This window comes from Chiloscyllium plagiosum, chromosome 20, assembly GCF_004010195.1.
Source record: "Chiloscyllium plagiosum isolate BGI_BamShark_2017 chromosome 20, ASM401019v2, whole genome shotgun sequence".
Lineage (NCBI taxonomy): Eukaryota > Metazoa > Chordata > Chondrichthyes > Orectolobiformes > Hemiscylliidae > Chiloscyllium > Chiloscyllium plagiosum.
Genome location: NC_057729.1, coordinates 59,851,352 through 59,876,715, shown reverse-complemented (window position 1 = coordinate 59,876,715; position 25,364 = coordinate 59,851,352). Strand labels below are relative to the sequence as shown.

Here is a 25,364-nt window from a genome sequence, read left to right as displayed (position 1 = left end):
CCCTGGAGCGTCGGAGGCTGAGGGGTGACCTTATAGAGGTTTACAAAATTATGAGGGGCATGGATAGGGTAAATAGGCAAAGTCTTTTCCCTGGGGTCGGGGAGTCCAGAACCAGAGGGCATAGGTTTAGGGTGAGAGGGGAAAGATATAAAAGAGACCTAAGGGGCAACGTTTTCACGCAGATTATGGTACGTGTAAGGAATGAGCTGCCAGAGGAAGTGGTGGAGGCTGGTACAATTGCAACATTTAAGAGGCATTTGGATGGGTATATGAATCGGAAGGGTCTTAGAGGGATATGGGCCAGGTGCTGGCAGGTGGGACTAGATTGGATTGGGATATCTGCTCAGCATGGGCGGGTTGGACTGAAGGGTCTGTTTCCATGCTGTACATCTCTATGACTCTATTAATGTGGCAATTCAAAAAATGATTGTGTTGTTTGACAGAGTGATCTGAAGAATTTTAATAACTTTGACTACTGGGGGAGCCTCAGAAATAAAATGGTTGAGAACTGTAGACTTAGATCAAGAGTTGTTAGAGGGACAAAGGAGTTTATGCGTGATGTCAATGGTCTTACTTAGTTTAAAAATATCCACAGGAAAACAGTATGTTAGAAAAATCTTAAGGAAGGTAATGTATTGGTGGTATTTATTCTTAAGAACAGCATATGTTTATATAACATTTTTCACAACCTCAAGTGTCCCGAAGAATTTCATAGACGATGAAGCATTTTTGAAGTGTAATCATTGCACAAAGAGGCAATTTGTGTACAGCCATGCCCTACAGAGAGCCAGATAATAACCAGGTAATACGTTTTGGGGATGCTGATGGAGGGACAAACAGTGTTCAGGACATGGAGGAAAACTCCTTGCTCATCTGCAAACAGTGTCACCAGTTTTTTAAGCCTGCCAGAAAGAACAGATGGGTCTCAGCTGAACATCTCACCTGAAAAATGGCACCTTCAGATAATACCGTTCTAGTACCGCAGTGGGACTATCAGCCTGGATTATATACTCCATTCTTTGTAATGGAACTTGAATCCTGGACTTTCTGACTCAGAGGTGAGAGCATTCTGACAATGAGTAACATTATTTTTTTGAAGCTTGAATGTTGGCAGCTGTGGCTTTTGGGAGCAGCACTGCTGGTGGTTCAAGGAGGAATGCTGACCATACATGAAGAGAACTCCCTGTTCTTCAAATTGTGCCTGGAGTTCTTTAACATCCACTGAACAGAGCCTTGGTTTAATCACTCATCCCAGCAGCAACTTTAACAATGCACCCCTCTGCAGTCTGTCAGTGTGTCCTTCCCTCCCCCAAATCCTGCTAGCCCACTGCCCTATTACTTCTGAAATTCCATTCCCTCCACGTCTCAAATTTTCAATTCTCATCCTATGTTCAAACACTCTCAATCCCACCACCTGTCCACTGCACAAAAATAGCCTCTGTTTATGCAACTGCCTGTTGCCGAACAATTCCCCGCATTAGAACTCATTTGTCCTATAACTTTATTTTTGTGCATCTTCCCACCACAACTGTCCACAACTAATGGTGGTAGGTACTGCTAGCCACTTCAGTTCCACACACAATTCCCTTCCCAATTACTTTCAGCTCACTCTCCATCTTTAACATCTTCTTTCATTGGGTCTCTTGTGGTTCAGTGGTCGCATCCCTACCCACCAGCCAAGAGACCAGGGTTCAAGTCTCACCTGTTCCAGAGGTGTAGAATAATATCTCTGAACAGGCTGACTAGGAAAATAGGTTAAATAACTTTTTTCAAAATTATGCCTCTATAACCCATGTGAGGATGCATGAATTTTATCAGACCAAAACTTACATTCAAAAACCCTCCTTCAATTTGACTTCTTTAGACAAGCATTTGGCTAGCTCTCCAAAAATCTCCCATTCTCGGCTAATAATCCATTAATTATGCCTCAGTAAAGCACCTTAAAATATTTCACTATTTTAAAAGCACTATATAATTCCAAGCTGTTCTTGCTGAATATTAAACTACACTGGTTTGGTCCTGTTCACTTCTGACCTGTAAGTAACAATGTCGCTGACTGAGCCAAACTAACACCGTGGAAACTCAGGAAAGGCCTTGCGATCAACAATCAGGACTTTGAATCTGATTAGTTCCCACTGCAACATGTGACAGCTTGCATTTATATAACACCTTTAACATCGTGAAATGGTCAAAGGCATTCCACAACATTGTGATCAGACAAAAACTTGAAACCAAAATAATACTGAACCATAAGAGGAATTGTCGGAACAGGTGGCCATAAGTCTGACCAAGGTGGCAAACAATGCAAAGCTAAAAGAGCAGAGGTTTAAGGAGGAAATTTCAGGGCCTGGAGACACACAGCAGGAAGGAGTTCATGGAGGGACATGTACTGCAATATTCACTGTATATAGGAAATACAGGACACCACCCCTCCCTCAAGTTATCAAGCAATCACAACATGAATAGATTCAGAGTCTAGAAACACAAGCCTCATTTAAGTTTCAAATGTGGCCCACACAATTCTACAGCTTAACAATCAACAACCAAGAAAACATTAAAAAATGAGGCTCTATATGAAAAAGCTGAGCATAAAGTACATTTGAACAACACACATGGCAGTGTAGGGCCGAGATTATATGCAAATACCATCAAATTACAAAACACTTAAAACAACAGCACTAACAATGTCTTAGAAGATACTCACTGACTCAACAGAAACGTGGCCAGTTAAGGAAATCGTGAAATGGATCACTTTCTTATTCATTAGGTCACTGTCCCTACACAAAGCAGATACCCGGAAATTCACTCCAACTCTTCTGCAAGAATGGAGCTCTGTTTTGAAAGAAATCTTTCATTCAGTGCACTGAACAAGCCTCCAGAGAGGAGACAGCTCACGGAGCCTGCTATTTGTTTTTGTTTAGAAGGCCCAGTGGGCCTTACGCTCCGAGTGAGGCTGCCGGGGCTCGTTTTCTCTCTTGCACACACACACATACACACAAAGAACACCTCGGGTCACCACTGCAACTCACACAGCAATGCTCACCTGATATCTAACTTCACCGGGGTAAGCTAGTGCAGTGTCTGCCCCCATTAAAAAGCAGGCCATTTCCAACCATCCTTAGCCAGACTCTGTCTCTATTTCAGCAGGGAAAGCGAGACGTTTGCATCACAGTCAACACTTGATGCTTTCTCTCTCTCTCTCTCTCTCTCTCTCTCTCTACATCACTGCACAAATTGCATTTTCTCCTCCTCCTGATATACTGCAGCATTACGCTGCATACACAGTAGGGGACGAGAATCAATGCAGGACCCAGCACTTAAATCAATACCTTCCCGCTCAACACAAACAGGCTTTGCTCTGCTCACTCAACAAACCCCTTAATAAAAAAACACATTTCACTGCCCGCTTCCTCTACCCTTCAAACATAGACTCCAGATTAAGGGGAGCTCCAGTTATACATGAAAATCCCCATTTAAATGGAGTCTTCAAGAGAAAGAGATCAGTTTGCTGGAGAATTCCAAGGCATCTGAAACACCCTCCTTAGAGAGAGTCTGAAGAAGATGGTCATAACTTGAATCAATTTTTTTTCAATTCAATTTTCCTTCAAGAAAATTAAGAACTTGTGCTAAATATATATAAATAATTGAAGAGCAGTCGCAGTGATTTTTTTTCTGGAATGAAAGCAGCCAGAACGCATTAACACACCATCTATCTGAGGTTATTGAGGTCAGCAATAAGTACTGTTGCCCCCGAATCAGAAAGTTGTGGGCTTGATTCTAACTCCAGAAAATGATATTCAGTGCAATAACTGAGGAGATGTTTCACCGTTGGATGTGTTGTCTTTTTGGATGACACAATAAAATAGAACCTGTCAATCCTACTGGGTGGTGAACAGAAGAATAAAATTTAATTTAGCAAAATGGTACAAAATGATTAAAAATGTGACTTTTCCCCAATACCTCAACAAGTTTATCCTGTGATTATAAGCAAAACTTTCATAGAAATAGATACTGCCTCCTGGCCTCTCATGCTGATCTAGCCCATTCCCCATAATGTTCTAAATAATTGTCACCGTTTGAGAGGTCTTTTTCTACCTATAATTCAATTCCTAGTAGCTAGTACCTGGTTAGGCCAACAAAATCAAGTCTATCAATGTGAGCGTTCATTTTTCTGCGCATGCAGATAGACCATCTGTATTTTAGATATTTGGCAATTAATTGTAATGATACCATCTCCAGCAATGAGTATGGTAACAAGATCAGACAATTCAGCCCCTAGAACCTGTCTAATTTTATTTATTCAGGGGATGTGGATTTCACTGGCTGAACCAGCATTTATTGCCAACAACTAAATGCTCGAGAAGGTGTGGTCAGCTGCCTTCTTGACCTCTTGTGTTGTAAGGAAGGGACGCTTAGGATTCTACCTTGGTGACAACAAAGAAACAGCAATATAATTCCAAGGCAGAGCAACACGTAGTTTGGTGGGGAACATGCAGGTGACAGTTTTCCCATGTATCTGCTGCCTTTGTTTCTCTAGTTGGGAAAAGTTGCAGTTTTGGAAGATGCTGTTGGACCTGCCTGCATGATTTGCTGCAGTGCAATTTATAGGTGGCGGTAGGCACTGCAGCCACTCTTTCAGTAGTGGAGAGAGTTAAGGTTGAAAGTGGTGGATGTAGTACCAATCATGACTTGTCTTCAGTGGCAGAGCTTTTTGAGTGTTGTGGAACTGAGCCTATCCAGGCAAATGTAAAGCATTCCATCACACTCCTGTCTTGCACTTTGTAGATGGTTCATAGGCACTCGGAATACAAGTGGTGAGCTACATGCTGCAGAATTCCTCGCCTCTGACCTGCCATGTTAATGGCATTGAATATTATAGGGAGCTGATTAGATTATTTCTTGTTAGAGATGGTCATTGCTTGATATTTCAGGAGCAAGTAAAATCTAGGCTAGTTCAGCCTGGACATTGTCTGGGTCTTGCTGCATTTGGACATAGTTTGCTTCAGTATCTGAGGAGTTACAAATGATGCAGAACATTGTACAGTCATCAGCAATCAGCCCACTTCTGACCTTATGATGGGGGAAGGTAATTAATGTAGCTGCTGAAGATTGGGCCTCAGACACTGTACTGAGGAACTCCTGCAGAGATGTGCCGGGACTGAAATGATTGACCTCCAACAACCACAATCTTCCTTCGTGCCGGTTATGACTCAACCAGCACAGAGTATGCCCCACCCCTTCCACCCAACTAACCAATTCCCACTGACTTCGGTTTTGCTACAGCTCTTTGATATCATACAGTCAAATGCTGTCTTGATGTCAATGGCACTAACACTCACCTCACCTAATTTCCTTGATGTTTACCCAACTAAAGTCTGTTGATTTTCGTATTGTAACGTTCTGCTGATCCCCAACATCCACAGCGCGTTTCATAATCCTGGGTACCAATTCCTCGTGTTAACAGATGGAACAAGAGTTTGTGACTTTGGGATAAAAACAACCATTTCAGACCACTCAAAGACTTTTCATGTCTTTAACACAATGGCGTTTTCAAATACCTGTTTGGGACCACAAAAATATAGACAGTCCTGAACCCTGCATCCTAGCCTCCAAATAAAACTGTTACATGAAAAGAATATGCTAATTTTGCAGAACAGTTTTTAAGCATATAGCAACAGAATAATATCTCACCAAATAAATAGTAAGATAATTTTGAGATGGTGCTGTTGGTAACTGACAATTGAAAAGCCTATCCAGAATGAAATTCACCAGCGCAAGGTACACATTCAAACCCACTAAACTTTGTAACAGAAGTTTTTAAAACCAAGACTACAGCCATACTTGCATTCCTGTTTTCTATTTGCTGGATTGTTGTCTTTGAATATGGAGAGGTTAGAAGTTTGGAAATTACTATTTTTAGAAATGTGGCCTCACTTAGGGTCAGAGCACTAAGATCCTGAGATATATATATATATATATATACACACATACACATGCAGATGAATGGAATGCAGATTTAAATTTATATATAGTCAAAGATTCATAGTATACATCACAGACACCAAATGCTTTGCCAACTTTGTACAAACAAGGAATACTCCCTCAGCCCTGCAGGTTGCAGATGGAATTTTATATCTTGACTCAAATCAAGGAAATTTGGCAAGATTTTCAGAAACAACCATCGAACAATGGAAGAACAAAGACAGAACTAGCTTATAGAGTCATATACAGCCCAGAAACAGGCCCTTCGGTCCAATCAGTCCATGCCAAGTATAATCTCGCCACAATCTCAGACAACCCAGAGCACTTCACTGACAATGAACTTTTTGAAATGTGGAAATGCAACCAAATTGCGTACAAATAGCAATGACAACACCATTTAAATAAAAACACAGGGCTCAATCTGACAAGCTCTTTCAGTAACACATGGGCATTTCAAGTCCTGTTATTCCAAGAAGTCAAAGGCACAAGAACATTTAACTTTATTCCACAAAGGTAAAACAACACCTGCACACTTGGTGCAATGCTCCATAATTGCTGCTGAGGCATTATACAAGGATAATGGAATTGTTCCAGAAGATCTGCTTTATCCTGCTATCGAACATCATCCTGACAGCCCTCCACTGTGCCTCCTCCATTCTCCGCTCCACTGTTCTAAACCACTCCCCCACTCCAAATGCAACAAAGACTGGGTCTTCTTGTCCTCACCTACCATCTTTAAACACTTCTGCCAATTCCAATCAGACCCCATCACCAAGAACATTTTCCTCTCCCCACTCCTCTCTGCCTTTCACAAGAACCGCTGCCTTTGCCAATCCTTGGTTCGTGCCACTCTCCCCAGCAAACCCCCCATTCAGTTCTCCAATTTCTCCAGTTCTCCAACATTCAGTTCTCCAATTTCAAATAACCTCCCTTCCCATCCCCCCATGTCCTTTCCAGCCCTTCCCTTCCTTCCCATTCCTTTCACTGATCCCTCCTTCCAGCTACCACTGGATTCATTCCTCCCATTGACCAACCAGGTCATAGCCTATGTCTGTGTTCACCTATCCCTACCTCACCACCCTGCCCATCTCTCAACATCCCTCCCTTTATTAGCAGTTCCCCTTACCCCCACCCCTAGTTCTGAAGAAGGGTTACATCTCAAACATAGCATCAGGAGATGGAGATGTTAATCTGGCTATCTTCCAGCCTCCTGCTTGTCGACATTGCACATTATTCCCAGGGAAAATGAGAAGAGAAATGTCAAAACAGCACCAGGGACCCGGGTTTGATTCTCGCCTTGGGCGACTGTCTGTGTGGAGTTTGCACATTCTCCCGGTGTCTGTGTGGGTTTCCTCCAGGTGTCTAGTTTCCTCCCACAGTCCAAAGATGTGCAGGTCAGGTAAACTGGCCATGCTAAATAGTTTCAGGTGCATTAGTCAGGGGTAAATATGGGGTAGGGGAATGGGTCTGAGTGGGTTATTCTTCAGAGGGTCGGTTTGGACTTGTTGGGCCGAAGGGCCTGTTTCCACACTGTAAGGAATCTAACCTAATCTAAGACATAAGATGCAGGACTGCCATAACATGTTCAAACAGGTTGATTGAGCCTGGCAGGAAGGGATTGAACACTGCACTAGTGGATAAGGCCAGAGAATTCAAAAACGGGAAAAAGACAGAGTTAAAGGATTTGAATACAGACACATTCATAACAAAAGGGATGAATTGTTAGCGCTGATAGAAATAAGAATGCACACCTGATAGGCATTACAGAGACATGGTTTCAAGGTTAGCAAGGTTGAATTTGAATATTGAAAGGTATCTGACATTCCCAAAAGACAGGAAGACTGGAAAAGGTGGTGTGATAGTTCTGTTAGTTAAGGAGTCATGAGTACAGTAGCATGAGATAACCTTAAATCAAAGAAACAAGATGTAGAATCAATTTGGGTAGAGGTAAGAAATAGAAAAGAAAGAGCTTAAATGCATTAATTGTTAATAGGCCTCAGAAAGGAGTTATACTGTGGTCAGAGCATACAGGAAGAAATCATTGGTGCATATAAATTCTGTAATTATCAAGGGTACCTTCAATCTTTCTGTAAATTAGGCAGATCTGATTGGTGAAAGACAACTGGACAATGCGTTCATACAGTATTTTATGGATAATTTCTTTGAAAAGTACTAAAGCCAAATAGAAAGCAAGCTATCCAAGAATACATAATGTACAATGAGACAGAAGTAAGCAATAACCCATCTCTTGGTAAAACAGCCCCCAGGTGATATGATCATAACAGGATAGAATTTCACAAACAGTTTGAAGGGGAGAAGTGTGTGTCTAAGACTAGTGAAGAGGGAAATTAGGTTAAAAGGTGGGACAGTAGAAATGCAATGGCAGACTTTTAACATGATATAAATAACTTGGAGCAAAGATTTATATCAGTGAGAAAAAAGGTCTTAGGATGCATTTTTCATGGTTGAAGAAATTAAGGATCGCATCAAACAGAAAGGAACACTCCATACATCTGCAAAAATTACAGGTGGATGAGAGGATTGGTCAGATTTTAAGCAGCAGCAAAGAATGATCAAAAATAATAGAGGGAGAAAGTATAACAACAAAGAAAGCTAACCAATAATAAAAATGATAGCATAGATTCTACAAGTATTTAAACAGGAAAAGAGTAACTAAAGTTAGTATTGGTTCTCAAGGCAATGAATCCAGGGAGCTAACATTTGGAATCCTTTACGATGGTTGTTCAGAATTGGATGTAACCTCTTGTGGGACAGACTGGGACTATGGGATACAGTTAAAGAATAAAAAGATACCGCTTCTAAGAAAAAGGTGAAAATTTTACTCTCTAGGACAATAATTAGTCTGTAGAATTCTCTTCTCTCAACAATGGCGAAGGCTGGGTCCTTTAACTCAAAAGGCAGAGATAGCTCTTATTGATTTAAATTCTGGCTATGAGTGGACAGGTTGGTGGAATTGTGACCACAATCAGATCAGCCATGACCTTACTGAATGGTGTAGCAAGTTTACTCTTAAGTCCTATTTTCCTGCGTGTTGTTCTAACAATTCTTCGTCAAAAGACTGACACCATCCAAGACAAAGCACCTTACTTGAGTGGCATCCAATTCATCTCAAATATTCACCACTCTACCATCAGCTACTATAGCTGCAGCGTGCACAGTCTACCACAATCTGCAAGCTCACTTTCAAGTGAGATAATTCAGAGTTGGAAATATCTATCCGTTCTTTCAGTGTACATATACTTGTTATTAATGCTTTCACATGATTTGGGCGGAATGGCTACACCAGTATTTGTTGACTATCCTCAATTGCCATCAAAATGTTGGCGAGCTGCTTCCCTGAACTGTTCCAGTCTGTAAGTGTTGTGCCTTTATTTAAGAAGGACAGTAAGGAGAAACTTGTGAACTATAGACCTGTGAGTCTGACATCAGTGGTGGCTAAGTTGCCAGAGGGGATTCTGAGAAACAAGATTCACGTGATTTTGGAGAGGCATGGACAGATTAGGGATAGCCAGCATGACTTGTGTGTGTGGGAAATCATGTCCCTCAAACTTGGTTAAGTCTTTTGAGGACATAACCAAAAAGATAGACAAGGGCAAAGCAGTAGAAATTATCGGAATTTTTCCTGATGAAGAGCTCCAGCCCAATACGTCGATTTTCCTTGGATGCTGCCTGACCTGCTGTGCTTTTCCTGCAACACACCCTCAACTCTGATCTCCAGCAACCTCAAACCTCACTGTCTCCCTGTGTCTTCAAACAGTCAGTCAATGCTAAATCTAACAAGGAACAATGAAGCTACTTCTGATAAGATAACAATATGTGGATGAAAGAATCTAAAAAATCATTAATATGGTCATACCACAGACTGGAAGGACAAAAATCTGTATAAACATCCAACACCAGAACAAATCAGCAGCAGAACTTCAAAGATCAACAACACACAATGATTGAATACCACACTTTTTGAGACAGACAGTTTGTTGAAATCTGAGTTAAATTCCACCATTAATCAGGTAATAGCCGTTGGGTTGTAGGACTTTACTTGCTTACTTGACGGGTCTTATTTTAGTTGCTGCATGCAATAAAGTTTAAATCATTGTTTCAGTATTTGATTGTCTGTGAGATTTCTTAATAAGTTTCCGAATTAAAGGCAGTTTGTGGTTAGTTATCGACAAAGAACACTTAAAATACCAGGGCATAGTTAGACCATGGACCAAGTGAAGGTAAATGGGATTCGTATCGTTTGTGTGTCAGCATACACACGGTAAGCTGAAAGACCTGTTTCTAAGGTGCATGACTCTGTATAATCAGGGAAGTTAGATAATACAGATGAAATGGCACTTATCAGCTCCTCCTTGAGTCACTGAGGTGAAGGCATTCCTAATATTGCTATGAGGTTAGGGAGTTTCAGAACTTTCATTCAGAAGCCTGGCATGTCCAAGTCATCTGTTCAAACCTCAGAGTACACAGAAAAATCAAGGTAATTCAGATTTTAAAAAAGACATCTGATTCCGTTTGACTTCATGCTCCAAGAATATCATCTTCCATTACAGGATCTAACCATTTCCTGCATAGCAAGGCCCCAAACAGTTTCCCTGGCAATTAATTACCCTGTCCTGGGTTAAAAAAATCGACAAGGTCTTTGAATCTACTGAGTCTTTGATCCAAAGAATGTCGCCAAGCCAGCAGAGACAATAGCTAAGCAAAGAGCATAACTGATGGAATAGCAGGATCCCACAGTCAGTGATCTTGTCTTGCCAAGAGAACCGAGAATGCATCTGGGTCAATATAAACAGAAACTGTTCACCCTATTCCCCTGCCCAGCATTTGCTGTCCATGTTTCATCACTGTGGATGAGTGCAAGGCCAATGGCGGTTTCATCAACTCACAGCTCGTGCTCTCAATCAGGTAATAAAGTCAGAGTTGCATAGCACAGAAACAAGACTCTTCAATTGAACTCATACATGGTGAACAGATATCCGAAACTGATCTAGCTCTATTTGGCCCTTTACCCTCTCAACACTTCCTATTCATGTACCCATCCAGATGCCTTTTAAATGTTGTGGTTAAACCGACCTCCATCACTTCCTCTAGCAGCTCATTCCATACTCGCACTACTCTCTGCATGAAAAAGTTGCCCCTTGGGTCCCTTTTAAATCTTTCTCTTCTCACCTTAAACCTAAGCCCTCTAGTTTTCGACTCCCCTACCCTGGGAAAAAGATCTTGGCTATTCATCCTTTCCATGCACCTCACAATTTTATAAACATCTGCAAGGTCACCCTTCAGTCCCTGATGCTCCAGGGAAAATAGCCCCAATCTATTCAGTCTCTCTCTATAGTTCAAACCCTCCAATCCCAGCAACATCCCTGTATATTTTTTACTGCACCATTCCAAGTTTCACAACATCTTTCCTAAAGAAAGGAGTCGAGAATTGCACACAGTATTCTAAAAGTGGCCTAATCAATGTCCTGTTCAGTCGCAACATGACATCTCAACTACTATACTCAATGCACTGTCCAATTAAGGTAAACAAATCAAATGTCTACAGTGATTCCATTTTCAAGGATCTACACACATCCATGCTGAAGTGTCTTTGTTCTGAACACTCCCCAGAGCACTACCATGAATTGTATAAGTCTGCCCCCGGTTGCTTTTCCAAAATGCAACACGTCACATTTATCTAATTAAACTCCAACTGCCACAACTCGCCCCATTGGCTCATCTGATCATGGTCCTGTTGTACTCTGAGATAACCTCTTTCACTGTCCACTACACCACCTAATTGGTATCATCTGCAAATTTACTAACCATACCTCCTATATTCACATCCAAACCAATGTCCTATACAGCTGTAATACGACATCCCAATTTCTATACTATGTGTAGGGACCAATAAAGGCAAAAGTACCAAATGCCTTCTTCACAACCCTGTCTACATGTGACACCACCTTCAAGGAACTATGAATGTGACCCCACGGTCTCTTTGCTTGGCACCACTCCCCAAAGCCTACCATTAAGTGTACAAGTCCTTCCTTGATATGTCTTACCAAACTGCAGCACCTCACATTTGTTGCTGTTATTCTATTCTCCTATTCAGCTGGGAAATAACTGCTGCTGCAGCTTTTGCATTGTGTATGTTGACTTCAGCATCAAGTGACGATCACAAGTGATTGTGAAGCCTTGCTGTGTGAGTCTATCAACAATCTCCAGTGCCACATTCTCAATGTTGACAGACCGCAACATGGAAACATCCTGGACCATGCCAATTGCTTTCCTGAAACTGCTGGTCAATCAAAACTATTCCCAAGTGTAAAGAGTGTTTTCTCCAGTTGCTACTGAAGGTGATCCTCAATAAGGAATACTCTCCCCCTTGGCTCCTTGGTCATCTCTGTCGCAGAGTTCAAACACATCCATGTCTGGGGTGTTTCTTGGATTCTAGTGGATACTTAGGTTACAAAGGCCTATCAGCACCCAGAAAAAGGACATCTTACACAGATGATTGGGCTTTGGACAAGTTGCTGGTTTGAGGTTTTCTCTCCTTGCATTTTTTTTCTCTGATATGCATTTACTTCTGAAGGAAATTCACATCATTCCCAAATGAGCAAGGCTGACAGCTCTCGACCAATCTGGTTTGCAAGTAAACATCCTTTGTAGATAAGCTTAAGGGATATTATAAGAACAAAGAGTATGTCAAAGAAAGTTAGGCTTGGAACACAACTCTATTCAACATCACTGCAGATCTTAGAGTTCCACTAATGCCCCACCATAGCCCAGTACATTGACGTTACCTAAAACATTGTCTTGAATACAGGAAATCACAAGAAGCAGCTTCAGTGGGCAGCCAATTTTCTTCACCAACTTAAATAAACTCTACATGCTCACATGGTCAAATGCCTTGATAAAATTGAAGAGGTGATATATATAGTAAGTCTCTTTTCTTCACAGCATTTCTCTTGCAGCTGCTGGACTGAATTGTGGATCTTCCTGTTCTGAAATCACACTGGGATTCAGAGTAGATGCGTTCAGCCAGGATGTGATCTGACAAGTGAAACAGGACAAATATTTTTCCAATGATGAACAGTCTCAATAGCAGTTGCAAGCACGGTGGTCACTGCTCTTGGATAGAGTCACAATCTTTGACTCTGGCAGATCCTGAGGCAATGCTCTCTGCCTCAGCAGAGACAGATCTGCAGAAGCACTAGTTACCTGCACTTAATGATTTCAGACTGTATTGTGTAAGCCCCAGCAGCTTCATCCATGGCCTCCACTGTGGGTTTGATGTGTTGCTGTTTGATGACAGGCAGATCTCTATAGTGTCCACAGCTTCATGGGAACTCTCTTCTCTCTGGAGTACAATTCAAGGTAATGCTCCACTCACATATTGTGTTGCCTTGTTTTCAATGAAGCAATTTTCAGTCACAAGCCTACCGCTTTTTTGACCCCAAAATAAATGCTCTAGCATTGTATGTGTTAAAGAACGTCTAAACATTCTGACAATGCTGCAACCAGCAGTCCTGGGCATATTGCCTCAACATGTTGGACTTTATTTCAAACAATTCTGTTTTCAGAGTCTTCTCAGCCCAGTCTCTTGACATTCACGAAAGAGGATCTTTTGGTTTAAGGTTCCACGATATTGATTTCTTTTGGTCTTGCTTCTTATATTAGAGTGTTGGATAGTAGATGGTGTCTTGAAGTCTATTCTATTTCATTGCTGCACTCTATTTGGGAATGCTGCAGAGCACCGGTTTAACTAAACTGATGAACTGTTGACTCCTCTCTGCACAGACAACATGGCTGACATCAATACAAAGACGACTTCTCTGATTTAAATGAAAAAACTTCAAAGGTCGTATCCTAAACCAAAATTTGATCTGTGTTACAATCAGTGCTGTTGCAGATGCAGGTGCACTCAGATGTGTGGTACCAATGCTCCAAACTTAGTTATCTTCAGGACATCCCATGGCATATATTGTTCTGTGAGAAGGTGCTAGTTACACAATGCTTGCAGCAGCAGTAAAGCTCAGGTAGTCTGTTAATTTTCATTTAATTTTTTCAAATCATGAATTCTGCAGGTCTATCAAGTTCTTTATAGAACTGGTGCTATCTCTGTAGTGAAGCATTATGCTTAAGAGGTAGATACTCACCTGATTCAGTGGCTTTGTCCCAGTTGAGAAATGCAAAGATGAAAGTTTCAAACTGGGTGAGGGGCTGCATGAATCTAATAAGAAAGTGGGTTGACCATCAAGAGGAGTAAACTCCTTAGAGAAGCCTACAGCCTGCACAGACTATTTTTCCAATCTCTTCACCTGCCAGTAAGATTTTAAAAATGTTTAAGTGATCCAGTCTTGGTATACTTTACCTAATGTGGGGAAGCCATATCAATGTTCAGCTGATTAACTTCCATTACAGCTCTCTTGAGCATTATCAACTATTTGTATATCAGTTCCACACATTTGATTTTTCATGTGATGAAGCAAAACTTGTTGCTCAAATTAAAGTTCACCATATTGCAAGGCAATACACCAATGACCAGTTTTGCATTTTTGCCAGTTGACATCTTTTCTACTCAGCTGATGTGGTGGATTTGATCCACTTGTTCAGCCAAGACTAAGCCTATATGCCCCACTAAAACCATGCAAATGTGGCAGGTCAGCAACTTTCCCATCAGAATGCCCAATTCAAGTTGGGCAGTGGCTAACCAGTGGGATGCAATGGTCCCTCTCACCAGAGACAGCCCATTCTCTACCCAAATCAACCTGCTATATCCTACGTTGTGTCATAATGTGGTCAATCCAAACCTGTTGCTTTTCTTGATGACATTTACAAACAACCTTCCTCCTCCATTACCGAGAACTTTTAATTGCTCGTGTTCTCTCTAACTGGTACATCCCATCAGAAACAACACAGTTGAGCTGTTGGTCTTGCACATTTTTATAGTTTCCTTTTGACCATAATAAACACATCTGTTTAAAACAACCTTTCAGGCAGAGAATTCCCAATCACACTGTTCACTGTATTTTAAAAAATCCTTATACAATGTCTGGTTCTTTTAGCAATCACCTTAAAACGGTGTCCTCTGGCTGCCAATTCTCCTGCCTGTGGAAATAGTTTATCCTTATTTACTTCATGTTTTAAATAACCTCCCATAAACTGAGTTCACCTAACACATCCATTTAATATTCTGGGATCCTCTCATTGATAACACCTCTCAAACAGATAACATTGATCCCATACCCTGGCCACTTAAACCAAAAACACAAAGAAACAGATTGTCCAAGAGTCAAGGAGATCATCCCGGTTATATTCATTTAAGAATTTCAACCTGTGGATGACTTTGAATTGTTAAAGCTCCTTGTGAAGTACCTGTTTGGCTCAGAAATGTCAACTTTGAATACTTGTCAAAGTACTTTTTTTATTCACTTGCGGGATGTGGACATCACTCGCTGGGCCAGCATTTACTGTCCAATGCTAGCTGGCCTTGCAGTGGTGATGGTGAGCTGCCTTCTTAAACTGCTGCAGTCCATGTCCTGCAGGTAGACTCACCACGAACCTATGATTCCAACCAAACAAGAGTTTGCCCTGATACCCAGTGATTCCAATTTTTCTAGGGATCCTTGATGTCCCACTTGATGAAATGCAGCCTTGATGTCAAAGGCTGTCACTCTCCCCTCCCCTCTGAAAGTCAGCTCTTTTGTCCATGTTTGAACTAAGGCTGTAATGAGGTCAGGAGCTGAGTGGCCCTGACGAAACTGGGCGTCACTGAGCAGGTGTGGTTCCTCAATTCTACCCACACTGATTCTACGCCTTCTGACTTCATGCTGTTGCCTCAATTTAAGTTCTTGCTAACAGCGCAATACCACTCCATCTGCCGTGCTTGAGAGCATCTTGACAGCACTGTTGATGATACCTTCCATCACTTTACTCATGATCAAGAGTGGATGGTTAGGGTGGCAATTGGTCAATAGATGCCAGTGTTGTAATTGCACTGGAAGAGCCTGGCTAATGGAGGTGCAAGTTCTTGAACATTAGTGTTCATTACTATTGTCATCAGGGCCCACAGCTTTTGCAGTATCCAGTGTATCTAAACATGTCTTGCTATCATGTAAACTGAATTGAAGACTGGTATCTGTAATGCGGGGGAACCACTGGAGGAGGTCGAGGTGGATCATTCACTTGGCACTTCTGGCTGAAGATTGTTGCAAACACTTCAGTCTCATCTTTTTGCACTGATGGGTTGGATTCTTACATGATTGACAATGGGGATGTTTGTAGCACCTCCACCTTCATTCAGTATTTAGTTGTCCACCATCAATGATGACTAGATGGAGCAGGACTGCAGAGCTTAGATCTAATCTGTTGGTTCTGCAATGGCATAGCTCTGTCTATCACTTACTGCTTATGCTGTTTGGCATGCTGATAGTCCTGTTTGGAGGCTTCACCAGACTGACACCTCTTTTAGGTATGCCTGGTGTTAGTCCTAGCATAAGCCGTTACAGGGTTGCTTCCCTGGCTTGATGGTTCATTGCAGATTGTGGAGTACAATTCTGCAGTCTTCGATTCCCCATAGCACCTCATCGATGCCCAGTCTTGAGTTGCTAGATCTGTTCAAAGTCTTCCCCATTTAGCACAGTGATAGAGACACACAGCCTGATTGAGGGCCTTCTCAAGGTGAAGGTAGGACTTTGTCTCTAAAAGGATTGTGTAGTGGTTACTCATACCTTGTGGCTGCAGCCAGTGAGGTTGAGGTCATGTATGTTTTTCCCTCATTGATTCCCTGACCACCTGCCGCAGACCCAATCTAGCTGCTGTGTCCTTCAGTTTCCAACTAGCTTGATTAGTAGTGCTGCTGCCAAACCAATGTTGGTGGCAGACACTGAAATTCAACACCCAGAATACATTTTGTGCTCTTCCTCTACTCAGTGTTTCCTCTAAGTGCTGTTTAACATGGCGGAGTACTGATCCATCAGTCAAGAGAGGACGGTACGTGATAATCAGCAGGTTTTCTTGTCCTTGTTTAACCTGAAACCATTAGACTTTATGAGATCTGTATGCTACTGTCCTGCCAACTCTGCCAGTGGAGATATCCAAGGATTGTAATGGTAGTGTCAGTCATTGTCTGTAAGGTACGATTCCATGAGTAAGACCATGCCAGGCTGTTGCTTGACTAGTCTGAGAAACCAATTTAGGCACTAGAACCCAAATGTTAGTAAGGAGGTCTTTGCCAGGTTGACAGGGCTCTTTCTGACATTGCCTTTTCTTGTGCCTAAGTCAATGCAAGGTAGTCTGCACGGTTTCATTTCCTTGTTGAGACTTTTTCAATAATTGATTCAAATGAATGGTTTGCTAGACTATTGCAGAGGACAGTTGAGAGTCAATCACATTGCTACTGGTCCAATGACACATATAGGCCAGACCACGTGAGGATGGCAGATTTCCTTCCCGAAAGAACATGAGTGAGCCAGATGGGGTTTTTCCCCACAATTGACAAAGAGCTCATGGTCAACATCAGCAGTTTTAAATGGAATTTAAATTTCATCACTGCATTAATATATAAACATTTTAGAAAAGAACGAAGCTGGAAAAATCTCCACGTCTACAGAACTGCAGTTAAACACAACTTGCAGTCATTTGAAAATTTCACTTTAATTTAAGGAGAATAACAATACCAATCCAGGCCTGATGGGCACAAACAAAGTACACCAACCTGGAAATCACAGGATCTGAAACTCATGCACATAGAAACGCCACCTGTAGACAGTTAAAGATAGAAACACTATCAATACATTCCTCCTCCTCTAACTAACAGCTCCAGGAGCCAGCTGTACTTTGTAAAAAAAATACTCTCAGACAGAATGTTGAACTATTGGCAAAGATTCTAACTCACGTAAGCAAGCTTCACACGGTCAGGAAGGAGAGATCCATCCAGAATGAGAGACAGCCAGAGTGAGTATACAGAATGGGGAATCTGGAGGCAGCGTGGGAATACAGTGCAGAGCAGAAGAGGTGCTTTATGCTTGCTTTTTGTGGTTCATAGTTTGTAAGGCTATTTTTTTAAACAACATAAACTGAAGCCCAGGATCGGGGCCCAACACAAAAAAGTGGCATCACAGGTAGACCATAAGTTCACTGGTTGGGGACAGCTGCTAACTTGACTATATATGCTGGGTCACACTCACACTGAAGGTAAATAGAGGAAATATTTACAGGCAACAAACTAAGACTAGTACAAAATTTTTAAAAAACAAAGTTAAGAACTAAGTAATTAAAACAGGGAGGCCAGATCAGGCAACGTGTCGTACCCTGCATGATGTGAGAGATGGTGAACCCCGTTGGGGTTGAGAGTGACCACATCTGGAATAAGTGCTGAGTGCCTGAGGAACTCTGGCTCCAAGTGCATGAGCTGCAGTCTAAGCATCGAACTCTGCCACACATCAGGGAGGGGGAAGAGTTACTTGGATGCTCTGTTTCAGGAGGCAGTTACATCCCTTACATTAACTACCTCAAATCCAGTCAGTGATCAGGGACAGGAGGCTGCGACTACCAGCCAAGCAGGTAGAGGGATCCGGGAGGTAATGCCAAAGGAGCCTCAGGTCTTGAGCTTGTCTGACAGGTTTGAGATTCTTGCCCCGTGTGGGTGAGAGTAGGGGCTGCAGGGAGGATGAACAAACTGACCGTAGCAACAACATACAGGGAGTCATTCAAGAGATGGGAGAAAAGAGAAATGATTTTGTGATCAGGGAGAGTATAGTCAGGGGAATAGGCACTGTTCACTGTGGCCAGCATCGAGAGTCCCAAACGCTGTGCTGCCTACTTAGTGCCCGGGTTCAGGATATCTGATCTGGGCTGCAGAGGATCTTGGAGTGGGAGGGGGAAGATCTAGTTGTGGACCATGTAGGTACCAATGATATTGGCAGGAAGAGGAAAAAGATTCTGCTGAGGAAATATGAGCAGCTCAGACTAAATTAAAAATCCGAACCAGAAAGATAATTGTTGCTGGGTTACTACCTGCACCACAAACAAATTGGCACAGGGTCAACAAGATTAAAGGGGCAAATGTGTGGCTCAAAGATTGGTGTGGGAGAAATGGGTTTGAAGTACTGGGGAAGGAGGGGCCTGTTCTGATAGGACGGGCTCCATCTGAATCATATGGGGAGCAGAGTCCTGGCAAGTCAAATAACTAGGGCTGAGAACAGGGCTTTAAACTAAACAGGTGTGCATGTTTTTGAGGGGGGGGGGGAGCAGGGAGCGAAGAGGAATAGTGTTTTAGTTGCATGGAAAACTACGGAAAAGGTTAAAGTAGGGTGAGCGCTCAGCAGAGGTTATTAGTTTCCAGAACAAGTAATTTGACAGTGTATGGAAAGGGTCAGAAATCTACCTTCAGGCACAGCAGGTAAGGGTACAACTATGGGAAAGGGGACAGCCAATACAGGACTGAGGGTGTTGTACTTAAATACACACAGTGTATGAAACAAAGTAAATGAGCTTGTAGCACAGATTGAAATTGGCAGGTACAATGCTGTAGGTATCAGAGATGTGGATGAAAGAGATCACAGCTGGGAACTAAATATCCAAGGATACACAACCTGTCGAAAGCACAGGCAGATGGGCAGATGGAGTGGTATTGCATGAAATTAAATTGAGGTAACAGCAAGAAGTCAGAAGGCGTAGAATCAGAGTGGGTAGAGTTGAGGAACCACAAAAGGTAAAAAAAAGATCCTGATGGGGGTTATGTACAGGCTTCCTGGCAGTGGAGAGAACGTGAAGAAAATAAATCAGGAGATAGAAAAGATGTGTAAGATAGGCACTATTATAATAATCACAGGGGACATCAATATGCAGGTGCACTGGGAAAATTAGGTTGGCAGCAGATCTCAAGAAAAGGAATTTGTGGAATGTCTATGAGACCAGTATTTGTTGCCCATCCTCAACAGGCAGCACAATGGGTAGCACTGCTGCCTCACAGTACCACAGATCAGGTTCGATTCTACCCTCGGGTGATTGGATGAAGTTTGCATATTCTCCCCATCTGCATGGGTTTCCTCCGGGTTCCTCCCACAATCCAAAGGTGTGCAGGTTAGGTGATTTGGCCATGGTAAACTGCCCACAGTGTTCAGGCTCGCCATAGGAAATGCAGGGTTACACGAACAGGGTAGATGAATGGGATCAGTGTTGACTCGATGGGTTAAATGGCCTGCTTCCACTTGAAGCGATTCGACAATTTTAAAAAACGGAATTTGTGGAATGTCTACAAGATATCTTTTGGAGCAACTTCTGGTAGAGCCCACTAGGGAACAGGCAATACTGAATTTGGTGATGTGTAATGAGACAGATTTGATTAAAATTAAGATACCCCTAGAGGGCAGTGGCTCTCATGTGATAGGATTCACCCTGCAGTTTTAGAGGGAGAAGCTGGAATCACGTAACTGTATTACAATTGAGCAAAGGCAACTACAAAGACATGAGGGAGGAGCTGGCTGGAGTTGAATAGAAGGGAAGACAGTGGAGCAGCAATGACAGGAGTTTTTGGAGTAATTCAGCAGGTACGAAATTCATCCCAAGGAAGAAATAGCAAACTAAGGGGAGGGGAGAGGAGCCAGCCATGGCTGACAAAGGGAAGTCAGGGACAGTAGAAAAGCAAAAGAAAAAGCGAATTTTAGTTGGAATCTCGAGGATTGGGAAGCCTTTAAAACCAGAAAATATCTAAAATAGCAATAAGAGGAGAAGAAATAGGAGGGTATGCTAGCAAATAATATAAAACACAACTGCAAGTATTATTTATACTTATCTAAAAGGGAAGAGAAGCCAGAGTCAACATTGAACCACTGGAAACGGAGGCTGGAGAAATAATAATAGCGGAGTACAATAAAGTAATAACAAAGCAATGGTGAAGGAATTGAATAGGTACTTTACATCAGTTTTCACAACGAAAGATACCAGTAGCATACCAGAACCTCAAGAGAGATAAGGACAAAGCTGAGTGTAGTGGCTGTAACTAAGGAAGTGGTGCTGAGGAAGCTGAAAGGTCTGAACATGGATAAATAACCTGGACACCCCAGAGTTCTGAAGGAGATAGCTGAGGAGATGGTAGAAGCATCTTTCAGGTGATCTTTCAGCAATTACTGGAGTTAGGGAGTGTTCCAAAGGATGGGAAAAAAGCACGTAACACCCCTGTTTAAGATGGGAGGGAGAGGACAGGAAACTATTGGCTGGTTAGCCTGACTTTGATTGATCGCGACATCTTAGAGCCCAGTACTAAGGGTGAAATTGTGGAGTACTTGGGAGTCGAAGAGTGTGATGCTGGAAAAGCATAGCTGGTCAGGCAGCATTCAAGGAGGAGAGTCGATGGTTTGGGCATAAGCCATTCATCAAGCATTCCTGAAGGGCTTATGTCCTAATCGTCAACTTTCCTGCTCCTCGGATGCTGCCTGACCGACTGTGCTTTTTCAGCACCACACTCTTCGACCCTGATCTTCAGCACCTGCAGTCCTTACTTCCTCAGAGTACTTGAGAGTGCATGGTGAAATAGGACTGAGTCAGCCCAGCTTATCAAGGGGAGCTCATGCCTGACAAATCAGCTAGAATTCTTTGAGAAGAAGAGCCAGTGAATGCAATCTATTTGGATTTCCAGAAGGCCCCTGACAAGGTACCGCACTGGATAAGAGTCCATGATGTTCAGGTGCAAGGTAGTGGCATGGATAGAGGACTGACGGATTACCAGAAAGTGGAGATAAAGGGGTCTGGGTGGCAGCCAGTTCCTCATGCAGTTCCATTGGGGGCCCTCTTTAGGACCACAACTATTCATGCTATATGTTTATAATCTGAATGAAGGAACTGAGGGCATTGTTGCTAAGTTTGCAGATGATATAAAGATGGTGGGGGGACAGATAGTGTTGAGGAAGTGGTTAGGCTGCAGAAGGACTGGGACAAGCTGGGAGAGTGGGCAAATAAGTAGCAGATGGAATACAAAGTGGCAAAGTGTGACGTTATACACTTTGTTCGGAAGAATAGGGGCATGGGCTATTTTCTAAATTGGGGAAAGTTTTGGAAAGCTGAAGCACAAGGGGACTTGGGAGTCCTAGTTCAGGACTCTCTTAAGGTTAACTGGCAGGTTCATTTGGCAATTAGGAAGGTCAATGTAATGTTAACATAAATTTCAAAACGGCTAGAATACAAGAGCAGAGATAGAACATAGAACAATATAGCGCAGAACAGGCCCTTCGGCCCTCAATGTTCACCAACCTGTGAACTAATCTAAACCCATCCCCCTACACTTATCCCATCATCATCCATATGCTCATCCAAGGATTGTTTGAATGCCCCTAATGTGGCTGAGTTAACTACATTGGCGGGTAGGGCATTCCAAATCCTTACCACTGAGTAAAGAACCTGCCTCTGACATCTGTCTTAAATCTATCACCCTTCAACTTGTAGCTATGCACTTCGTACAAGCTGACGTCATCATCCTAGGAAAAACTTTCACTGTCTACCTTATCTAATCCTCTGATCATCTTGTATGTCTCTATCAAATCCCTTCTTAGCCTCCTTCTCTTCAATGAGAGGAGGCCCAAGTCTCTCAGCTTTTCCTCATAACAGCTTCCCTCCAGACCTGGCAACATCCTGATAAATCTCCTCTGCCCCTTTTCCAACGCTTCCACATCCTTCCTGAAACATGCCGACCCGACCTGTACACAATATTCCAAGTGTGGCCACACTAGCGTTTTGTATAGTTGCAACATGTCATCACGGCTCCAGAACTCAATCTCTCTACCAATAACGCCAAACACACCGTAGGCCTTCTTAATGGCACTATCAACCTGGATGGCAACTTTCAGGGATCTATGTACATGGACTCCAAGATCCCTCTGCACATCCACACTATCAAGAATCTTTCCATTGAGTCATTGACCCAGACGTATTGCTGAGGCTGCATAAAGCTCTGGCTAGACTGCATTTAGAATAGTATGAGCAGTTTTGTGCCCTGCATCTAAAGGATAATGTGCTGGCTCGGGGGGAGGCATCCAGACGAGTTTCACAATACTGATCCCAGAGACAAAGAGCTTGGCATACATGGAGCACTTGAAACTCTGGGTCTGTACTTAATGGAATTTAGAAAGATGAGTCTAGTGTTAACACCACTAGGCTACTGCCAACCCCACCTAACCTCCCATTTTCCTGCATTTGGTCTATATCTTTGTATGCTTTGGTATAGCAAGTATACATTAAAATACTTCTTCAATGTTTCAGCCTCTACCACATTAAAAGGAAGGGAGTCTAGTCCCTGCCACCATTACTTTTATGAATGCCCATCAGGGGCAGCAGTGGCTCAGTGGTTAGCACTGCTGCTTCAGAGAGCCCAGGGACCTAGGTTCAATCCCAGGCTCCCTGTCTGTGTGAACATAGAAAAGTACAGTACAGAAGAGGCCCTGAGGCCCACAATGTTGCGCCGAGGTTTAATCCTAATGTAAAATATAACAACTTAATCTACGCACCCCTCAACTCACTGCTTTCCATGAACATGTCCAGCAGTCGCTTAAATGTCCCCAATGACTCTGCTTCCACCACCACCGCTGGCAATGCATTCCATGTATTCACAACTCTCTGCGTAAAGAACCTTCCTTTGACGTCCCCTCTACACCTTTCTCCTAATATCTTAAAACTATAACCCCTCGTGCCAGTCAATCCTGCCCTGGGGAAAAGTCTCTGGCTATTGACTCTATCTATTCCACTCATTATCTTGTGTACCTTGATCAGGTCTCCTCTCTTCCTCCTTCTCTCCAGAAAGAAAAATCTGAGCTTATTCAACCTTTCTTCGTAAAGCAAGCCCTCCAGTCCAGGCAGCATCCTGGTAAACCTTCTTTGCACCCTCTCCAAAGCCTCTGTATCTTTCCTATAGTAGAGCAACCAGAACTGGACACAATATTCCAAGTGTGGTCTCACCAAGGACTTGTAGAGCTGTAGCAAAATCTCGCAGCTCTTAAACTCGATCCCCCTGTTAATGAAAGCCAAAACACCGTATGCTTTCTTATCAACCCTATCCACTTGGGTGGCAACTTTGAGGGATCTATGCACTTGAACACCAAGATCCCTCTGTTCCTCCACACTGCCAAGAATCCAGTCTTTAATTCTATATTCAGCATTCGAGTTCGACCTTCCAAAATGCATCACTTCACATTTATCCAGGTTGAACTCCATCTGCCATTTCTCAGCCCAGCTCTGCATCCTGTCTATGTCACGTTGTAGCCTGCAATTGCCCTTGAAACAATCAACAGCATCTCCAACCTTTGTGTCATCTGCAAATTTATTAACCCACCCCTCAACCTCCTCATCCATTCATTTATAAAAACTACAAAGAGCAGAGGCCCAAAAACAGAGCCCTGCGGGACCCCACGCATCACTGACCTCCAGACAGAATACTTTCCATCTACAACCACTCTCTGCCTTCTGTCAGCCAACCAGTTCTGAATCCAGATAGCCAAATCTCCCTGTATACCATACTTCCTGACTTTATGAATGAGCCGTATGAAGTTGCGTATTCTCCCCGTGTCTGCTAATTTCCTCTGGGTGCTCCACTTTCCTCCCGCAGTCCAAAGATGTGCAGGTTAGGTGGATTAGCTATGGGAAATGTAGGGTTACAGGGATAGGGTAGTGGAGCATCTGGGTGGGATGCTCTTTGCAGAGTAGTTGTGGACTTGTTGGGCCAAGTGACCTCTTTCCACACTGTAGGGATTCTACGATGAGGTCTCTACTTCATCCTCTAAAATGACACCAATCCAAACCACAGGATCTGTTATGGAGTGATGTGTCTACACACCAAAGTGTAAGAGAATCAGAGTCCAAAGTCCAGCAGCCTTGTAAGAAATGATTAAAACCAGCTTATTGAGCAGTGCCAGTTTACAACCACTAGAGGAGCTCCAACACAACAGTTCACTGTGGGCCTCTCGTGACAGAATGTTGTACTACAGTCATTAACAAACTCAAATCAGTTACCTCACAACCACAGGAGGCATGCATTATTTACAGTCTGCAGATGTAATCTGCCAGCCATTCTTGACCTCTTCAGTTCCACATATACGAAATGAAGACTGTACTTGAGTGTTGTCAAACCAAAACCTGATATCAACCCGTACCTGGTCACCTATGTTGACCTTCCAACAGCCACTTATTCCTAAATTCTGGATTAGTGGTGCTGGAAGAGCACAGCAGTTCAGGCAGCATCCAAGGAGCTTCGAAATCGACGTTTTGGGCAAAAGCCCTTCATCAGGAAAAAAGGCAGTGAGCCTGGAGCGTGGAGAGATAAGCTAGAGGAGGGGGGGGGTGGGGAGAAAGTAGCACAGAGTACAATGGGTGAGTGGGGGAGGGGATGA

At 42.8% G+C, this 25,364-nt stretch overlaps 1 protein-coding gene across 7 annotated transcripts in view; it reads right to left on the bottom strand.

Annotated features, from left to right (window-relative positions):
* The window catches only part of chd6 (chromodomain helicase DNA binding protein 6), a 252,768-nt gene that overhangs the window by 173,976 nt on the left and 53,428 nt on the right, over positions 1–25,364 (bottom strand). For 3 of the 7 annotated variants that reach the window (XM_043710963.1, XM_043710964.1, XM_043710970.1), the window contains exon 1: positions 3,044–3,192. The exons of 3 other annotated variants lie outside the window; for them this stretch is intronic. In XM_043710963.1, the coding sequence (XP_043566898.1) occupies positions 3,044–3,106 (63 nt within the window). In that variant the 5' untranslated portion in view covers positions 3,107–3,192. Of the gene's footprint in view, positions 1–3,043; positions 3,193–17,704; positions 17,768–25,364 lie in introns of those variants that run through there. One more of the 7 variants, XM_043710965.1, reaches the window with a different exon arrangement.